Raw genomic sequence first — 20,596 nt, forward strand, 5'->3', positions numbered from 1 at the left:
CTTTCTTTCTTCCCCCTCTTTTTCCTCTCTCTCTCTCTTTCTCCTTCCTTCCTTCCTTCCTTCCTTCCTTCCTTCCTTCCTTCCTTTCCCCCCTCTCTTTCTTCCTCTTTCTTTCTTCCCCCTCTTTCTTTCTTTTGTCCTTCCTTCCTTCCTTCCTTCCTTCCTTCCCCCTTTCTCTTTTTTTTAAAATAATTTTTATTCATTTTCCAAACAAGTTTTATACAGTCAACAAATTATTTTACACTCATGCTTCAATTTTTGACTTCCCTCAGTTTCTCTGTCAATCTTTCGAAAAATTTCTATTTATTGACGCATTTCTAAACATGATATTGCCTTTCCCCACTCCTTTTCCTCTTACTCTCTTTTTTGCAGTATTTCTTACTATCTCACAGAGTCTCTTCAAAACCAACAAGCGTTGTCTGTGTATCACATATATTTTTCAGATATTCTGTAAATTTCCCCCAGTCCTCAATAAACGTTTGGTCTTTCTGGTATCGAATCTTCCCAGTCAATTTGTCCAATTCTGCATATTTGGTCAATTTCCTTCTCCATTCTTCCACTGTTGGAATTTCTTCCTGTTTCCATCTTTGGGCCAGAAGTAACCTTGCGGCAGTCATTGCATATTGAAACAGTTTACAGTCTCTCTTATTGATTTCATTTCCTACCATTCCTAATAGAAAGGCTTCTGGTTTTTTAACGAACGTATATTTCAACATCTTTTTCAATTCATTGTATATCATTTCCCAGAAGTCTTTCACCTTTTTACACTCCCACCACATATGATAGAAAGTACCTTCTTTTTCTTTACATTTCCAACACTTATTACATGTTTTATACATTTTGGCCAGTTTAACTGGCGTTATATACCATCTGTAAAACATTTTCATTACATTTTCTTTCAACGCAGTACATGCCGTAAATTTCAGCTTTTCATTCCATAATTTCATCCAATCATCATACTGTATATTGTAACCAAAGTCTCTTGCCCAGTGTATCATTACTACTTTTACCTCTTCATCTTTTGTATGCCACTCCAGCAACATTTTGTACATTTTAGACAGGTTTTTATACTCATTATTCAATACCTCCATTTGGAATTTTGATTCTTTACCTTCATACCCACACATTTTACAATCTTTTTTAAACATTTCATTAAAATGTTTTAAAAATCCTTCCCCCTTTCTCTCCCTCTCTCCCTCTCCCTCTCTTTCTTCCTCTTTCCTTCTTTCTTTCCTTCCTTCCTTCCTTCCTTTCTCTCTCTCTCTCTCTCTCTCTCTCTTTCTTTCCCTCCCTCCCTCTCTGCCTCTCTTTCTTTCTTTCTTTCTTTCTTTCTTTCTTTCTTTCTTTCTCTCTCCCTCTCTCTCCCCTTTCTTTCTTTCTTTCTTTCTTTCTTTCATTCTTTCTTTCTCCCTCCCTCCCTCTCTCTCTTTATCTCCCTCTCTCTCCCCTCTCCCCCCCCCCCCGCTTTCTCTTCCTCTCCCTTTCAGCAACATTCGCCACTTCCTTTATTCAGCCACCTTGACCTAATTTCACCACGAATTATTCCCCCCCCCCCACTTCTTCCAAAACTTCTTGGAATGCTTTATCTGCCTGCCGGCAGTTATTTATTTCTTTAAAGAGAGCCCGTTTTTTCAGCCGAAAGAGCTGATCCGCTTATCGAAATACCTCCATGCTTCTGAGTGGCAGATTTAAAGGCGTCATTATCGCCTTAGACCCCCACCTGAGGTAAGCCAATTATTACAGACCCTATATACCCTGCGGAAAATAAAATAAATTAAATAAATTGGGGCTAGTAAAAAAAGCTCCTTTTTAAAAGCAAGCGTAAACGGCTCCCTTCCCCAATTAGAAGTAAAGGGGGCACTTTAAATAAAAAATTGGCTTGCATTGATTTTGGGGAGGGGGCAGATAGTGTTTTGCTTGCGCCCTGCAAGTCACGCGTGATAGTGCTTTCTTTCCCAGCAGCAAATCCCACGCTAGGCGTCATTTAGGGAAATAAAAAGGGCCGATTTTATAGAATGGTAGAGTTGCAAGGGACCCCTAGAGTCATCTAGTCTGACCCCCCGCGATGAAGGCATCGTTATGGCCGCCGTACAAATCTATGCTTAAGGTTGAATCCTTACAAGACAGAAGGACTGTTTTGGGGGGACAGGGGGCGGGCAGGTGTGGGGGACTCCCTGGTTCTGAATGGGGTCACTGTGCCCCCGAAGGACCAGGTGTGCAGCCTGGGGGTCATTCTGGACTCACAGCTGTCCATGGAGGCACAGGTCAGTTCTGTGTCCACGGCAGCTCCATCTGGTACGCAGGATGAGACCCTCCCTGCCCGCAGACTGTCTGGCCAGAGTGGTGCATGCTCTGGTTATCTCCCGCTTGGACTACTGCCATGCGCTCTCTGTGGGGCTCCCTTTGAAGGTGACCCGGAAACCTTAACTAATCCAGAATGCGGCAGCCAGACTGGGGACTGGGAGTGGCCGCCAAGACCACATAACATCGGTCCTGAAAGACCTGCATTGGCTCCCAGGACGTTTCCAAGCACAATTCAAAGGGTTGGTGCTGACCTTGAAAGCCCTAAATGGCCCAGTATCCCTGAAGGAGCGTCTCCACCCCCATTGTCCGGCCCGGACACCTGGGTCCATCTCCTGAGGGCCTTCTGGGGGTTCCCTCCCTGCGAGAAGCGAGGTGACAGGGAACCAGGCAGAGGGCCTTTTCAGTGGTGGCACCCGTCCTGTGGAACACCCTCCCATCAGTTGTCAAGGAAATAAACAACTATCTGACTTTTAGAAGACATCTGAAGGCAGCCCTGTTCAGGGAAGTTTTTAGTGTTTGATGTTCTCTTGTGCTTTTAATATTTAGAATGAATTGATTTTAGAATGTATTTCAATTAATGGATTGTGATTTTATGTAAACTGTGTTATTTTTACTGTTGTTAGCCGCTCTGAGCCCTGCTTCGGCTGGGGCAGGCGGGATATAAATATATTATTATTATTATTATTATTATTATTATTATTATTATTATTCTGCTGGGAGCCGCCCAGAGTGGCTGGGGAAACCCAGCCAGATGGGCCGGGTATAAATAATAAGTTGTGGTGGTGGTGGTTGTTAATGCAATTGTAGAAATCTATGGTGCATTTGGGTTCTGGTCACCTCTCCTCAAAGCGGGCATTGGAAAAAGTTCAGGAAAGGCGACTCGGATGATCGAGGGGAGGTTTGGGACTATTTAGTTTTAAAGTAAAGGGGCGTGAGGAGCAACATGATTGTTGTTGTTTAGTCGTTTAGTCGTGTCCGCCTCTTCGTGACCCCCTGGACCAGAGCACGCCAGGCCCTCCTGTCTTCCACTGCCTCCCGCAGTTGGGTCAAACTCATGCTGGTAGCTTCGAGAACACTGTCCCACCATCTCGTCCTCCGTCGTCCCCTTCTCCTTGCGCCCTCCATCTTTCCCAACATCAGGGTCTTTTCCAGGGAGTCTTCTCTTCTCATGAGGTGGCCAAAGTCTTGGAGCCTCAGCTTCAGGATCTGTCCTTCCAGTGAGCACTCAGGGCTGATTTCCTTCAGAATGGAGAGGTTTGATCTTCTTGCAGTCTATGGGACTCTCAAGAGTCTCCTCCAGCACCAGAATTCAAAAGCATCCATTCTTCGGCGATCAGCCTTCTTTATGGTAGCAACATGATAGAAGTCTATAAAATTCTGCCTGGCGTTTAGTTATTAGAGTTTGGCTGAGAAAGGAGCAGCAAGTGAAAGATTTCCCTCTTTGCCGCCTCACCTGGTAGCTGCTATTCCCCAGTGCCCAGTGCATCAACTTCCATAAATACACAACTCTTATTATTGAGGGGAAGTGCGTGGAACAGGTCTCGGTATTTCAATTTCTGGGAATGGAGTTGAGAGATGACCTAACCTGGGGAGAAAACACCAAAGACCTGATGAAGAGAGCACAGCAGAAGTTATATTTTCTGAGAATCCTCCGGGAAAACAATCTCTCAAAGGACCTGTTGATGGCATTTTACCGTTGTACTGTGGAGAGTGTATTAACGTATGGTCTGTGTGTGTGGTTTGGGAGCTGCACGGCAAGGGAAAAAACAATGCTATCCAGGGTTGTAAAGTCTGCGGAGAGAAGAATTGGGCGCACTCTTCCCACCTCGGATCAAATCTACGCTTCCAGGCGCCATAAGAAAGCGGCAGAGATAGCGCAGGATAGTGCGCACCCCGGAAATGATCTCTTTCAGCTTCTGCCTTCTGGAAGAAGGTTCAGGGTTATAAAGACCAGGACTAGCCACCTGAGAAACAGTTTCTATCCAAATGCGATTTTGGTTTTAAACACAGTGTAAGGTAGTCTCTAGGGGTTAAACCACAGAGCCTAGGACTTGCCGATCGGAAGGTCAGCGGTTCGAATCCCCGCGACGGGGTGAGCTCCCGTTGCTCAGTCCCTGCTCCTGCCAACCTAGCAGTTCGAAAGCACGTCAAAGTGCAAGTAGATAAATAGGTACCACTCCGGCGAGAAGGTAAATGGCGTTTCTGTGCGCTTCTCTGGTTCACCAGAAGCGGCTTAGTCATGCTGGCCACATGACACCGGCTCCCTCGGCCAATAAAGTGAGAAGAGCGCCGCAACCCCAGAGTCGGCCACAACTGGACCTAATGGTCAGGGGTCCCTTTACCTTTAAGGTAGTCTCTATGGGAGTATATTGTATTTAATTATGGGGTATCAGAGTTTTTAGAGGGCTAACCAGGCTGGGATAGCTGGGATAGCAGGCTTGTTGGTTTCTGAATGTCTGGTGTAGATTTTCAGTTTCGTTGTTCTGTATGGGACAATGACAATAAAGATTATTGTATTGTACAGTGATACCTCGGGTTACAGACGCTTCAGGTTACATACTCCTCAGGTTACAGACTCCAATAACCCAGAAATAGTACCCCGGGTTAAGAACTTTGCTTCAGGATGAGAACAGAAATCGTGCTCTGGCAGCAGCAGGAGGCCCCGTTAGCTAAAGTGGTGCTTCAGGTTAAGAACAGGTTCAGGTTAAGAACGGACCTCTGGAACAAATTAAATACTTAACCAGGGGTACCACTGTATCGTATCTGAGCTGCGGTGTGCCCTGGAGGGATCCTGTTGATCCCTTTTCAGGAGAAAAAGGCCGCTTGTGATCTTCTAGCCGCTGTTTGGCTTGTGCTTCTGTGAGGTCACGGAATGTCCCCAAACATTCCAAGTTGGCAGGGGAGGAGAAAGGGAGCCGTCGAGATGTCAGCGGCTCGCTTGCCATGAGGAGCATGGAGTTCTCAGTTCAGCTGGGACGAAACTCTCACGAACAGGGGCCCCAGGGGTGAGAGCAACTTTGTGGGGGAAATCTTGAGCTCAAGGGCAACACGATTCCTCCATTTTCACGGGGTCAGCCTAGATGACCCTCGGGCCCCTTCCAACGAAACAATTCTGCGGCAGAAAGGAAGGGTTGCGGAAGTAGGGGGCGGGGTATTGGGTTGCTGTTTTTATTTTGATTATATATTTTGTGGTTTTGTGTATTGGTTTTGTTCTGCAAACCGCCCTGAGACCTCTGGGTATAGGATGGTATATAAATAATAATAGGCGATGGATTAAGGGAAGGGGGTATGTGGGTGGTTTTTTATAAATTTAATCTTCATTAAACATCAATCAACATCAATTTACACATAGCTCATCATTTTAACTTAGACAATACTTGTAATACAAACTACATTACAACAGCAACACACCTTCGACACGAACTTCCGATTCTTCTCATTGTACTATTTTACATTTTGTTAATCTGCACACAGTTCATTATTGCTATTATTTTTCCCCCATTTCTTATCAAGAACATTCTGCTATAGACTTTCTTTGTATTTCAAGATTCATTCTAAGTCTGCCAGGAGTTGACCGTTGTCACAATGGTTTTTAAGGTATTCTTTAAACATTGTCCAGTCTTTATTAACTTTCTGGTACTGAGTTTCCTCTTAATCTCCCTGTCATCCTTGCAAGTTGTAAATATTCTCTCATTTTTGCTTGCCAGTTGGTTTTTGTGGGGTTATGTTATCACTTTTCCAATTCTTTGCTATTAAAATCCTAGCCGCTGTGGTTGCGTTCATGAAAAGAGGTCTACGATTTCTCTTGATTTCCATGGACATACTGTATTTTTTGCTCTATAAGACTCACTTTTTCCCTCCTAAAAAGTAAGGGGAAATGTATTTGCGCCTTATGGAGCGAATGCAGGCTGCGCAGCTATCCCAGAAGCCAGAACAGCAAGAGGGATCGCTGCTTTCGCTGCACAGCGACCCCTCTTGTTCTTCTGGCTTCTGAGATTCAGAATATTTTTTTTCTTGTTTTCCTCCTCCAAAAACTAGGTGCGTCTTGTGGTCTGGTGCGTCTTATAGAGCGAAAAATACGGCAATTCCTAATAGGAAGGCCTCAGGTTTTTTTTGGGAGAAGAGAATTTAAATATCTTTAAAAATTTCATTATATATGCTATCCCAAAATTCTCTTACGCTTCCACCACATGTGCATAAATGTAGTGAGTGTTAGTTGGCAATGGAGAGTCGAAGGAAAGGGCAGAGCAGGTGAGGAAACTGAAAATCATAGAATTATAGAGTTGCAAGGGACCCTCAAAGGGACGCAGGTGGCGCTGTGGGTTAAACCACAGAGCCTAGGACTTGCCGATCAGAAGGTTGGCGGTTCGAATCCCCACGACGGGGTGAGCTCCCATTGCTCGGTCCCAGCTCCTGCCAACCTAGCAGTTCAAAATCACGTCAAAGTGCAAGTAGATAAATAGGCACCACTCTGGTGGGAAGGTGAACGGTGTTTCCGTGCGCGATTCTGGTTCGCCAGAAGCGGCTTAGTCATGCTGTACACCGGCTCCCTGGGCCAGTAAAGCGAGATGAGCGCCGCAACCCCAGAGTCGGCCACGACTGGACCTAATGGTCAGGGGTCCCTTTATCTTTACCTTTTAAGGGACCCTCAAGGGGCATCTAAGTCCACCCGCCTCCAATGTGTAAAAGGGGCTTTTAAAGAGAGAAAACAGAAACTGAATCAGACATTGATTTGACATAAAGGGCTAATTCTTTGGCTGCCTGCTCTCTTTCTGTTTGTGTATATCCCTGAAGTTGTTTTATAACGTTTTCCTTCTTTTCCTAGGTTGCAGACATGGAGGAGATGATAATCTGGGAACAGTATACAGTAACGCTAAACAGGGTGAGTGGTTTGATAAATAAGCAGAATAACAACAACAACAATCTTTATTACAGTCCAGAGACCCAACAAATCGTTACAAAGCAATGCACAATTCAGACAGCCTACCTCCAGGTTAAACAAGCATTTTGTTCAGCATATTGGGATCATTGGTTCTTGCAACCACCGATAAAAACTTTGCCACTGCTAATGTTCTAGCGTTTGTCCGGTCTTCCAGTAGGAACCTGACATAGTGAGCCTCTGATTTTCCCGGGAAAGGTACCAGCAAGGGTAGTATCAGTTCAGCCCTGGCTTGCTCATATTTTGCACAGTGCAGCAAAATATGTTTTATGGAATCGATGTCTTGAGCACACGAGCAAAGTCTGTCCTGGTAGGGAACTCCTCTCAACACTGCAGAAGGAAAGACGTTTAGTCTGGCTTTGGTGAAAAGCCTTCGATATTTTGGTACTGTCAGGTTTTTAATGTAAGATGTTGACTTAAAGACATGCCCATATTGTACTCCTACTGCCAGCGGACTACAGACTGCGTGCGATCGAGTTCGCAAGTCACTGTGTGCATTATCCCATAATCTTTGCTTTAACGTCTTTTGGGCGCCTTCATAACCCAGGTAATACAGTTGGGGGGGTGACAGACCGATAAGCAGAATAAGCCGAAGAAATAAGCGGATGGTTTTCTGATTTTTGTGTGTGTGTGTTTTGGCTTAAAAAATATATATATTAAAGTTTGTAAGGAGAAGGAAAAGACAGAATATAGAAAGCATGTTCAAAGTCCATTTTGGGGACCCAATCCGGCCCACCGGTCGGTTTAATACTGCCCCTGTGGCAGATCATCTCCTGGGGTAAAATCCTAAAAAAAACCTCCACAACTCCAACCCTAAAAAAAAGCTCAGTTAGCTTGGTGCCCTCACGGCCCCTCACTTCATCAAATCTGGCCCTCCTAGAAAAAAGTTTGGACACCACAGAAATGAACATCAAATATCAAGCATTTTTTAAACATAGATCACCGGGAATGATCTGCTTTGCTCATTAGGCATGACTCTCTTGTGCAGATCCTGTTTTTGCTAATAAACTCCAGCTTGCACAGTGTGATTTACTGCCGGCTCGCTCTTGAAACTAGGTGACCCACATGCAAAAGTGGCCCTTTGTCCTGAAAAGGTTCCTTGCCCTTGGTGAGCTTTCCCCTCCCCTGGCGCAGCCACAAAGAAGTTTGCGGAAGCTTCTGCACCCCTTTTTTGATCAACCAACAGACCAACAAACCGTGGTTTGATCTTAAGTCCAGTGTTTTGGAAGCGAACGAAGAGGAAACCATGGTTACTGAACCCAGAAACCATAGTTTGATCTAAAGTCCAGTTTTCTGGAAGTGAGAAAACTGGAAACCTTGGTTGGTGAACCCAGAAACCATGGCTTGATCTTAAGTCCAGTTTTCTGGAAGCGAGCAAACTGGAAACCATGGTTGGTGAACCCAGAAACCATGGTTTGATCTTAAGTCCAGTGTTTTGGAAGCGAACGACGAGGAAACCATGGTTACTGAACCCAGAAACCATGGTTTGCTCTTAAGTCCAGTGTTTTGGAAGCGAGTGAAGAGGAAACCATGGTTGGTGAACCCAGAAACCGTGGTTTGATCTTAAGTCCAGTTTTCTGGAAGCAAGCAAACAGATAACCATGGTTGGTGAACCCACAAACAAGTCTGGGGGTCTCCCATTTCCCTGCTCATGCGACAGGGGACGTGTCACTCTTTTGAACCCTTCCTGCAGTAACCTTGGAGGCGGATGGCTGACCCCTGTCAGAATCAGGATGCTTGGCTTAGCAAGCCGAATCAAATTAAATTGGAGCGCAGAAGGGAACTGACATCTGCTTTGGTCCTCTTTCCTTGCAGGATCCCCGGAGGGGCTTCGGCATTGCCATATCGGGAGGCCGGGATCGCCCCAGCGGTGTCGACGGAGACACATCCATCATCATCTCTGACGTGGTGCCCGGGGGCCCTGCTGATGGCCGGCTCCAGTGAGTAACCTTAAATCAGGCAGCTTCAGCAGGCTGCCAGGAAACCATGGTTTGATCTGAAGTCCGGTTTGCTGGAAGTGAGCAAACTGGAAAATCTGATTGGTGAACCCAGAAACCATGGTTTGATCTTAAGTCCAGTTTGCTGGAAATGAGGACACTGGAAACGGTGGCTTTGCAAACCCACAAACCATGGTTTGATCTTAAGTCCAGTTTTCTGGAAGCGAGCAAACTGGAAACTGTGGTTGGTGAACCCATAAACCATGGTTTGACCTGAAGTCCAGTTTGCTGGAAGCGAGCAAACTGGAAACTGTGGTTGGTGAACCCATAAACCATGGTTTGACCTGAAGTCCAGTTTGCTGGAAGCGAGCAAACTGGAAACCGTGGCTTGGCAAACCCACAAACCATGGCTTGATTTTAAGTCCAGTTTGCTGGAAGCGAGCAGACTGGAAACCATGGCTTGGCGAACCCACATGGCAGCCAGGAAAGAGGGAAATGAGCTTTCTATGGAATCCTCAAAAGGTTTTTTTTTAATGGTTTGGGAGAGTCAGAATTTTTTTGTTTGCTGATCGCTCTTGGCCCATCTCACAAGGCTTTCGTCTTTTTCAGGACCCGGGACAAGATAGCCATGGTGAATGGAATCTCCATGGAAAATGTGTCGTCCTCCTTTGCTATCCACACCCTGAAAGGCTGTGGGAAAGCCGCCAATATTGTGAGTAAGAGCTCCGGAAGAGACATGCCTTTAAATTAAGCAACAGCTCAGTGGGTAATAGCATGAGACTCTTAATCCCAGGGCTGTGGGTTCGAGACCCACATGGGACAAAAGAGTCCTGCTATTTCACGTGGTTGGCGCCTACCGACGCTACAATTCCCGGATTTCGATCGTGTCCCTGCAGATTTTGGGGCGGCTCATTTCTCGGTGAGAGAACGGCAGCTCTGAGTGAGCTGATAACAATCGTTGAATTTGTTGGAAGGGACCCCCAGGGGTCATCCAGTCCAACCCCCCCTGCGATGCAGGAATCACAGCTAAAGTAGGCGTTCAGACATTGGCCTGTCTTGGGAGACAATGGAGGTGAACTGTTGAAAGGTTGCAGTGCCTGTCGTGGTTGTAGAGACTGATACAGGGTATTCCTGACAGAGCAAAGAACTATTATTATTATTATTATTATTATTATTATTATTATTATTACTACTACTACTACAGTGGTACCTCTGGTTACATATGCTTCAGGTTACAGACTCCGCTAACCCAGAAATAGTGCTTCAGGTTAAGAACTTTGCTTCAGGATGAGAACAGAAATCGTGCTCCAGCGGCACGGCGGCAGTGGGAGGCCCCATTAACTATAGTGGTGCTTCAGGTTAAGAACAGTTTCAGGTTAAGAATGGACCTCCGGAACGAATTAAGTACTTAACCCGAGGTACCACTGTATTATTATTATTATTATTTACATTTATAGGCCATCTCTACTTCTATCTTCCCGGAAGGGATACGGGTGGCGCTGTGGGTTAAACCACAGAGCCTAGGACTTGCCGATCAGAAGGTCGGCGGTTCGAATCCCCGCAAAGACGGGGTGAGCTCCCGTTGCTCGGTCCCTGCTCCTGCCAACCTAGCAGTTCGAAAGCACCTCAAAGTGCAAGTAGATAAATAGGTACCACTCCGGCGGGAAGGTAAACGGCGTTTCCGTGCGCTGCTCTGGTTTGCCAGAAGCGGCTTAGTCCTGCTGGCCACATGACCCGGAAGCTGTACGCCGGCTCCCTCGGCCAATAAAGCGAGATGAGCGCCGCAACCCCAGAGTCGGCCACGACTGGACCTAATGGTCAGGGGTCCCTTTACCTTTACGTTTTTATCTTCCAGGAATCTCAAGGTGGCATTCATGGTTTTCTCACTTCTCATTTAATCTCCACAACAACCCTGTAAGACACCAAGGTCACCCACTGAGCTTTGTAACTGAGTCGGGATTCGAACCCTGCTCTAGCGTCCTGGTCCGACATTCTAACCCAGCGGCTCTCAACCTGTGGGTCCCCAGATGTTGTTGAACTACAACTCCCATCTCCCATCTGGTCAGGCTGGCTAGGAATGATGGGAGTTGTAGTCCAACAACAGCTGGGGACCCACAGGTTGAGAAACACTGCTCTAACCATTGCACCGTGCTGCCTCACAGAGCTGTGGGGTTGGAAAGGGGTCTTGGGTGGGTTTTCTGCAACGGCACACTCCAGCTGCGATGTTTCAAGGCGGACTTTGTTGGGTCGGAGCGACAGCGGAACCCGCAAAAGTGGTTCCTGGGATTATAAACTGTGTGGACTGCTCTAGAGGCACCGTATTTTTAGCTCTATAAGACGCACCAGACCACAAGACGCACCTAGTTTTTGGAGGAGGAAAACAAGGAAAAAAATATTCTGAATCTCAGAAGCCAGAACAGCAAGAGGGATCACTGCGCAGCGAAAGCAGCAATCCCTCTTGCTGTTCTGGCTTCTGGGATAGCTGCACAGCCTGCATTCGCTCCATAAGACGCACACACATTTCCCCTTACTTTTTAGGAGGGAAAAAGTGAGTCTTGTACAGCAAAAAATACGATATTTAGCTGCATGCATGCGCAGCAACGGAGACTTTGAGGGAAAGCAGGCCTGTGTTGTCTGAGCCAGATATTATCAGACAGAACAGGGTTTCCACTCCTATCGCTGATTCAAGGCCATATAACTCCGACGTTCTCGACGCATTCTTAACAAAATCTGAGTTAGCAGATTCCCCCAACTGCAGCCTGTCGCACAGTATTTTTGTGTCTCTTTACAATGTAGGTTACCGTATTTTTTGCTCTATATGACTCACTTTTCCCCTCCTAAAAAGGAAGGGGGAATGTGTGTGCGTCTCATGGAGCGAATGCAGGCTGCGCAGCTATCCCAGAAGCCAGAACAGCAAGAGGGATTGCTGCTTTCGCTGCGCAGCGATCTCTCTTGGTGTTCTGGCTTCTGAGATTCAGAATTTTTTTTTTTCTTGTTTTCCTCCTCCAAAAACTAGGTGCGCCTTGTGGTCTGGTGCGTCTTATAGAGTGAAAAATACGGTAACTTACGACGTCTGCGTCAAGGGTTTCACCCAGTACGTGGCCCTAGGGTCATCTAGTCCAACCCCGGCTGTGCGGAAATCACAGAATCCCCAACAAATGGCTGCCCAACTTCTGAAATGTTCGGAAACAAAGGCGCGGCTTCTGATTGGCACAGGCACCCCGGAAACAATAGCCGACAGCCGCGCCGGGCGTTCGGCTTCCAAAAAACATTCGGAAACCGGAACACTTATTTCCGAGTTTTTGGCGTTTGAGAACCAAGGCATTCGGTAACCAAGGCGTTTGAGAACCAAGGTACCATTGTATTCCGTTTTCTCCTCTCGCAGACGGTCAAGCGCCCCCGGAAAGTGCACCTCCCGGTAGCCAAGCCCAGCCCGCCCAAAAACCTTCCGCTCTCCAGCCCCACTTTGCGCGACGGTGACTCCGACGAGGACGCCGGCTACCGGGCGCCTTCCGCGTGGGGCGGGTTGGCGGCCGGCGGCCGGCACCAGGCTGAAGCGGAACACAACCGCGGCTACGACGGCGACTCCTCCAGCGAGAGGAGCTCCGGGCGCCACCGGGACGAGGAAGACACCCCCCGCAGGCACCCGGTCCGGAGCAGGAGGCGGAGCCAAGACGGCGGGCACCGGAGGCGGAGCCAAGACAGCGGGTCGGACCGGCAGCGCTTCACCAATGGGTACAGCCACAGGGGCAGCGCTAGCGGGCTGGCCCTGGTATCCGGGTTCAAGAGGCTTCCGCAGCAGGACGTGCCGATGAAACCGGTCCGCTCCGTTCTGGTGAAGAGCAAGGAGACCGAAGGTGAGGGAGATTTCCACCCCGATTTTCCCCTCCTCTTTTTTCCTTTTACGTAGAGATTCTTTGCCTTTTTAATATGATTTTTTATTAATTTAATCCTTCTGGACTGTCTAGAGGGGCTGGGAGCCGGGGGCACTGTCATACAGTGGTTCCACTCCTTCCTCCTGGGCCGTGTCCAGAAAGTGGTGGTGGGGAATGAGTGTTCAGACCCCTGGGCTCTCACTTGTGGGGTGCCTCAGGGTTCCGTCCTCTCCCCCATGCTTTTTAATATCTATATGAAGCCGCTGGGAGAGATCATCAGGGGGTTTGGGCTGGGTGTCGCATCAATATGCGGATGACACCCAGCTGTACCTCTCTTTCAAATCAGAACCAGTGAAGGCGGTGAAGGTCCTGTGTGAGTGTCTGGAGGCGGTTGGAGGATGGATGGCGGATAACAGATTGAGGTTGAATCCTGACAAGACAGAAGGACTGTTTTAGGGGGACAGGGGACAGGCAGGTGTGGGGGACTCCCTGGTCCTGAATGGGGTGACTGTGCCCCTGAAGGACCAGGTGTGCAGCCTGGGAGTCATTTTGGACTCACAGCCGTCCATGGAGGTGCAGATTAATTCTGTGTCCAGGGCAGCTCCATCTGGTACGCAGGATGAGACCCTCCCTGCCCGCAGACTGTCTGGCCAGAATGGTGCATGCTCTAGTTATCTCCCGCTTGGACTACTGCAATGCGCTCTCTGTGGGGCTGCCTTTGAAGGTGACCTGGAAACTGCAACTAATCCAGAATGCGGCAGCTAGACTGGGGCCTGGAAGCGGCCGCCGGGACCACATAACACCGGTCCTGAGAGATCTGCATTGGCTCCCAGTACGTTTCCGAGCACAATTCAAAGTGTTGGTGCTGACCTTGAAAGTCCTAGACGGCCAAGTATACCTGAAGGAGTGTCTCCACCACCATCGTCCATCCGAGACACTGAGATCCAGCGCCAACGGCCTTCTGGCGGCTCCCTCATTGAGAGACGTGAGGTTACACGGAACCAGGCAGAGGGCCTTCTCGGTAGTGGCGCCAGCCCTGTGGAACGCCCTCCCTTCTGATGTGAAGGAAATAAGCAGCAATCTTCTTTTTAAAAGACATAAACAAACAAACAAGATTTTTCACTTCCTTTTAATAAGGTGCACAGAACCAAGCGTGCGGGTTATGGCAACTGGTGAAAATTAAAAGAAAGGAAGATTGATTTATCCATTAAAACTCCATATTCCAATTCGCCCTTTTATTTAAATATTTCCGCTATATTTTAAGTACCGGTAGTTTAAACTGCTGAATTTAGATGAATCCCGCTATCGCTTTGTTACATAATTCTTCAGATATTCCGCGAGAATTTTCCACTCTTCTTTAAGAACTCCGATCTTCCCGGTTCCTTATTCCTATTTGTCAATTCTACATATTCCATTGATTTATCTGCCTTTCCCCCCTTCCCTCCTTTGAAAGCGCTTGAAGAACTCTTGCAGAATCTGCCGTTCATTTCACCCAAATGTCTCCGTTTTTTTCTCTCCTCTCTCCCCCCAAAACCCGACAAAAATGCAGAGTTTGGCTTGAAGTTGGGGAGCCAAATCTTTATTAAACACATTACGGACACAGGATTGGCGGCTAAGGACAGTTCTTTGCAGGAGGGAGACCTCATACTGAAGGTGAGTTGGGTGGGAGAGGGTCTTCGTTCAAATTCTGGAGGAATTACATCCGCAGTTTTGGGGAATGTTCAGGGTGGCAGGAGAGGATATATTGTTTATTAACACCCTTCCTTTTTCATACTACTGTATTTTCTGGCGTATAAGACTACTTTTTAACCCAGGGAAATCTTCTCAAAAGTCGGGGGTCGCCTTATACGCCGGCTACAGCAGCAGCTCTGGCAGCAACTCCCCACCAAAGGATAAAACGACAGCAGATTAAATCAGAGGACACCAAGATGAAGCAGAAATACACTTGAAAATTGGCCCCAGAAGCCCCCGGCCACTGGGAAGTGGAGCAGATTTCCGAGCCGGACTGGAGACTGGTTTTTTAATTTTTATTTGGTGTGCGTTGCAAGAGGGTTAGTCTTATACGGCGAGTATATCCCAAACTCTGTATTTTAACTGGAAAAGTTGGGGGGGTCGTCTTATACGCCCAGTCGTCTTATACGCCAGAAAATACAGTACATAAAAAAGGGTAATATACCCTTCCAATACAACAGAAAAGGGGGAAAAAACAACACCCATTGACATAAACATATATATAAACCTATATCCTTCCCCCCCCTCGTGAATTCTTCTCACCTCACCCTATCACTCCCCTCTGCAACAGCTTGACTTCCTTAATTTTTAATTTCAGGGCTCTCATTGCAACCTTTCTGTTATTGAATTTTAATCTCCTTATCGCACCCTAATTAGTTTTATCCTTTCCACTTTACTCCTTTAATCTAAGCATATCAACACGATCTGTTTTGAACAGTGTTTATTCATATAGTCTTCAAAACATGGCCATTCGGATCGAAGATTTTGGTTTGCCTGCCTTCTCATATATGCAGTTAGCTACCGCTCCGGCGGGAAGGTAAACGGCGTTTCCGTGCGCTGCTCTGGTTTGCCAGAAGCTGCTTAGTCCTGCTGGCCACATGACCCGGAAGCTGTACGCCGGCTCCCTCGGCCAATAAAGCGAGATGAGCGCCGCAACCCCAGAGTCGGTCACGACTGGACCTAATGGTCAGGGGTCCCTTTACCTTTAACTTTACCTAGAAATATATAAGGCCGATAACTATGAAATGATTATTGTGAGGTTTAACAAGTTAACTCTTTACATTTGGACAACTTTTCTGCTGTGGAGAAAAACAACCCTTTCCTTAATAGCAATTTAAACGATTCGTTTAAGTAAAACAATACAGTGGTACCTCGGATTAAGTACTTAATTCGTTCCGGAGGTCCGTTCTTACCCTGAAACTGTTCTTAACCTGAAGCACTTTAGCTAATGGGGCCTCCTGCTGCTGCTGGAGCACGATTTCTGTTCTCATCCTGAAGCAAAGTTCTTAACCTGAAGCACTATTTCTGGGTTAGCGGAGTCTGTAACCTGAAGCATATTTAACCTGAAACTTATGTAACCCGAGGTACCACTGTAACATCATAGCATGTTGGAGCTAGTCCTATACATTTCTTAACCTTCTAACAGCTCTCAGATCAGTCGGCTGAGCGTAAGATGCTGAATCTCCGGGTTCAAGAGACTATCCTCTCTTTCCAGATCAATGGGGTGTCGAGTGAGAATCTGTCCCTGGAGGAGACGCGGCGGTTGATCGAGCTCTCGGAGGGGAGGTTGACTCTGGTGGTCCTTCGGGATAACAGCCAATTTCTGGTGAACATTCCCCAAGTCAGAGACAGCGAGAGCGAAAGCTCCCATCTGGACGGTGAGTGAGGGGCAGGGAGGCGAGGGCACGTCCGGATGTCCTCTGGGGGTCCCATCATGTGAGGAGCTCGGAAAGATCACTTCTAAACTGCACCCGCAGGCTTGGAGGAAGTTTCCCAACTCAGAGTAGACCCCTCCTGAAATAAAACCGTTTTCAAAACTCCGGCAGGGCCATGTCAAAATTCTTCTTTCCTTAAAAAATATTTTTATCAAAACTTTGAAATAAAGGTAAAACAAAACTTTTTTTGGGGGGGTCACATCATTCAAGAAAAGGTTAAAGTCGGTTTTATTCTTTCTTTTATATATACAGTGGTACCTCGGTTTTCAAGTGCCTCAGAAGCCAAACGTTTCGGTTTTCGAACGCCGGAAACCCGGAAATAAATGCTTCCGTTTTCAAAGTTTTTACTTACAGAAGTGACGCACCGCAAACTTATTTCTCTTTGTTTTCTTTTCCCAAAGACATCTCTGACCTCGGCTCGGACATCTCGCCGCCTCCAACTGCCCCAGCGAGCGGGCCGGACTCACCGGCATCTCCAAAGTGGAATCCAGCCCCGTAAGCTGCTCTCTGAGACGCCTGTGGGGGGGGGTCTCATTTCCTTTGCCCACCCTGTCCCCCCACCATCCCTCTCTCTCTCTCTCTTTCAATCTCTTTCTTTCTATTTCTCTCTCTCTCTCTTTCTCTCTCTGTCTCTATCTCTCTATATCTATCTCTTTTTCTTTCTTTCTTTCTTTCTTTCTTTCTCTCTCTTTCTTTCTTTCTTTCTTTCTCTTTCTTTCTATCTATCTATAGACTTCATGGAATGCTGCATGACTATTAAAAATCTAGTAAACTCTATCCACCATCTTTATATTCAAGGCCACAATATGGTACATCTAGAGATTGTATGTAACGTGAAGGAGATTATGCGTTGAAATATTTTAGTTGATATTTTAGAATGTAAAATGCTATTTTATTTATTGATTGGTTTTACCTTGTGGGCCTATAGCCGAATAAAGCATTATCTATCTATCTTCTATCTATCTATCATCTATTTATTTATCTATCTATCTAGCTATCTCTTTCTATCTCTCTCTCTTTCTTTCTTTCTTTCTTTCTTTCTTTCTTTCTTTCTCTCTCTCTCTCTCTCTCTTTCTATCATCTATCTATCTATCATCTATCTATCTATCTATCTATCTATCTATCTATCTATCATCTATCTATCTATCTATCTATCTATCTATCTATCTATCTATCTATCTATCTCTATCTAGCTCCCTGTCTCTCTCTCTCTCTCTCTTTCTTTCTCTCTCTCTTTCTATCGCTCGCTCTCTCCTTTCTTTCTTTCTCTCTCTTTCTCTCTCTTTCTCTCTCTCTTTCGTGCTCTCTCTCTCTCTCTCTCTCTCTCTCTCTATCCGGCCCACGGCTGAAAAAGGTTGCTGACCCCTGGTATAAGGAAGCATTTTGTCTCCTTCTGGATTTATTCTAGGCACGGCCAAATTTTGCTTGTTGAACCTTGCCTCGTTAGATAAATCTTAAAGCCTTCCCACTCCTTTTAGACTACATCGGTTGCTTTATTCCGTAATAATTCGGTCACTTTTGCAAGATCCAAGTACAGTACTCGCTTCACTTTAATTCCCATGCTTCTCTAGTGCTTTTTAAAAAATCTCCTTCCCTCCTTCCCTTCCCCAAACCCAGGACCCTACGGCGCTCCGAGCAAACGTCACCCGAAAAGTCGATGACGCCCCCACTTCGCGGTGAGTGCCTCCCCTGCTCTCCATCTCTCTTGTCAAGGTGGCTGGTTTTTGGCTTCGAAGGTGGCTGAGAGGTTTTACGGCAGGAACTCAGGCCCTGGGGGGGTTCAGGGTTCAGATGTGGCCCCCCCGGGCCTCGCAATCCGGCCCCTGGATCCCTTCCCCCTGGCCCTTCCCCGCCACGTTTTTTGCCAGTTTGCAAAGGTGCCCTTGAATCTTGCATTTTGGGTGCCTGGGCAAAGGGTTTGGGGGTGGCTAGATTTTCTGTCCAAACGGTGGGGGGGGGGGCCTTGTTTGTCTATCCCAGCAGTGGAGAAACCTCCATTTTGGGGGCTCAATTTCCCCCCAACTCCTTTTCTGCCTCTGACACCCTCCGTAGAGCAGTTGAAGTCTCTGCCTTATCCATAAATACTCCATAAGCTGCAGACATGATGGACTGAGTAAAGGTCCCAATCACACCTTCTATTAATAATAATAATAATAAATAATTTTATTATTTGTACCCTGCCCATCTGACTCTGTTTCCCCAGCCACAATGGACAGCTTTCAACAAATATAGAAACATAATGAAACATCAAACATTAAAAACATCCCTGTACAGGGCTGCTTTCAGATGTCTCCTAAAAGTCAGATAGTTCTTTATTTCCTTGACATCTGACGGGAGGGAGTTCCACAGGGCAGGCGCCACCACCGAGAAGGCCCTCTGCCTGGTTCCCTCTAACCTCACTTCTCACAAGGGGGGAACCGCCAGAAGGCCCTCGGGAGATGGACCCCGGTGTCCGGGCCGGACGATGGGGGTGGAGACGCTCCTTCAGGGATACTGGGCCATTTAGAGCTTTCAAGGTCAGCACCAACCCTTTGAATTGTGCTCAGAAACATCCTGGGAGCCAATGTAGGTCTTTCAGGACCGGTGTTATGTGGTCTCGGCAGCCGCCCCCAGTCACCAGTCTAGCTGCCACATTCTGGATTAGTTGCAGTTTCCAGGTCACCTTCAAAGGCAGCCCCATGTAGAGCGCATGGCAGTAGTCCAAAAGGGAGATAACCAGAGCATGCACCTCTCTGGCCAGACAGTCTGCGGGCAGGGAGGGTCTCATCCTGCGTACCAGATGGAGCTGCCCTGGACACAGAATTGACCTGCGCCCCCATGGACAGCTGTGAGTCCCATATGCTCCCAGCGGCCGCTCCCAGTCACCAGTCTAGCTGCCACATTCTGGATTAGTTGCAGTTTCCGGGTCACCTTCAAAGGTAGCCCCACGTAGAGCGCATTGCAGTAGTCCAAGCGGGAGATAACCAGAGCATGCACCACTCTGGCGAGACAGTCCGCGGGCAGGGAGGGTCTCATCCTGCATACCAGATGGAGCTGCCCTGGACACAGAACTGACTTGCGCCTCCATGGACAGCTGTGAGTCCAAAATGACTCCCAGGCTGCGCACCTGGTCCTTCGGGGGCACAGTGACCCCATTCAGGACCAGGGAGCCCCCCACACCTGCCCGCCCCCTGTCCCCCAGAAACAGTCCTTCTGTCTTGTTGTTATTCAGCCTCAATCCATCCATCACCATCCACCCCCAACCGTTGAAAGAACTACAATACCGCATTAAACACTTCTGGAATTCTGGGATCTGTAGTTTTTATTCAGGGTGCTGCTAACTCTCAGGAGAACCCTCTCATCCCCTCGCAGAACTACGTTTCCCAGCCGAACAACCAGTCCCTCTGTCCCGGGGAACTCTGGGAATTGTAGCCTGGGGGGGTCTCCTAAGAATTCTCAGCAAACTACAAGTCCCAGGATCCTTTGGGGCAAGCTGTGACTATTTAAAGTGGACTGCTTCATCTTTTAAGGGTATCCTGTGGGTTCAGCTTTGATCAGTTTCCCCGTGCTTTGAAATGGGTGCAATAAAAGAGTCTCTGCTCTGTCCAGGGTGCTGAAACCATATTGCGCCTTCGTGTGTGTTTTAATATTATTATTACAGTGGTGCCTCACAAGACGAAATTAATTCGTTCCGCGAGTTTTTTCTTCTTGCGAGTTTTTTGTCTTGCGAAGCACAGTTTCCCATAGGAATGCATTGAAAATCAATCAATGCGTTCCTATGGAAACCGCCTTCAGACCAGGTCCGGGGACAGTCTGTCCCCCGACCTCTTCTGAAGGCTGGGGGGGGGGACAAGGGCTTTTCTTCCCACCGCCAGCCTTCAGAAGGCTGTTCTGAAGGCTGGCGGTGGGAAGAAAAGCCCTTCTCCCCACCTCCCGCCCCGCAAGCTCCGGGGACAGGAGGGCTTTGCTGCGGACCGCCAGCATTTTAAAAGCCCCCGGGACAGCAGAGACTTCTCCGCTGTCCTGGGGCGATTTTAAAATGCTGGCGGGCGGCAGCGAAGCCTCCGCTGTCCCGGGGCGATTTTAAAATGCTGGCGGGCGGCAGTGAAGCCTCCG

The 20,596-nt window shown here is 47.6% G+C and overlaps 1 protein-coding gene across 6 annotated transcripts in view; it reads left to right on the forward strand.

Annotated features, from left to right (window-relative positions):
* Positions 1-20,596, forward strand: part of TJP3 (tight junction protein 3) — a 57,630-nt gene that overhangs the window by 10,034 nt on the left and 27,000 nt on the right. For 2 of the 6 annotated variants that reach the window (XM_053372296.1, XM_053372292.1), the window contains exons 2-10: positions 5,852-5,901; positions 7,130-7,186; positions 9,059-9,183; positions 9,790-9,892; positions 12,566-13,037; positions 14,605-14,708; positions 16,282-16,444; positions 16,903-16,996; positions 18,119-18,177. In XM_053372296.1, the coding sequence (XP_053228271.1) occupies positions 5,890-5,901; positions 7,130-7,186; positions 9,059-9,183; positions 9,790-9,892; positions 12,566-13,037; positions 14,605-14,708; positions 16,282-16,444; positions 16,903-16,996; positions 18,119-18,177 (1,189 nt within the window). In that variant the 5' untranslated portion in view covers positions 5,852-5,889. Of the gene's footprint in view, positions 1-1,506; positions 1,726-5,817; positions 5,902-7,129; positions 7,187-9,058; positions 9,184-9,789; positions 9,893-12,565; positions 13,038-14,604; positions 14,709-16,281; positions 16,445-16,902; positions 16,997-18,118; positions 18,178-20,596 lie in introns of those variants that run through there. The other 4 variants (XM_053372297.1, XM_053372294.1, XM_053372293.1 and 1 more) reach the window with 3 other exon arrangements.

The sequence above is a fragment of the Podarcis raffonei genome, chromosome 18 (assembly GCF_027172205.1).
Source record: "Podarcis raffonei isolate rPodRaf1 chromosome 18, rPodRaf1.pri, whole genome shotgun sequence".
In the NCBI taxonomy this organism is placed as follows: Eukaryota; Metazoa; Chordata; class Lepidosauria; order Squamata; family Lacertidae; genus Podarcis; species Podarcis raffonei.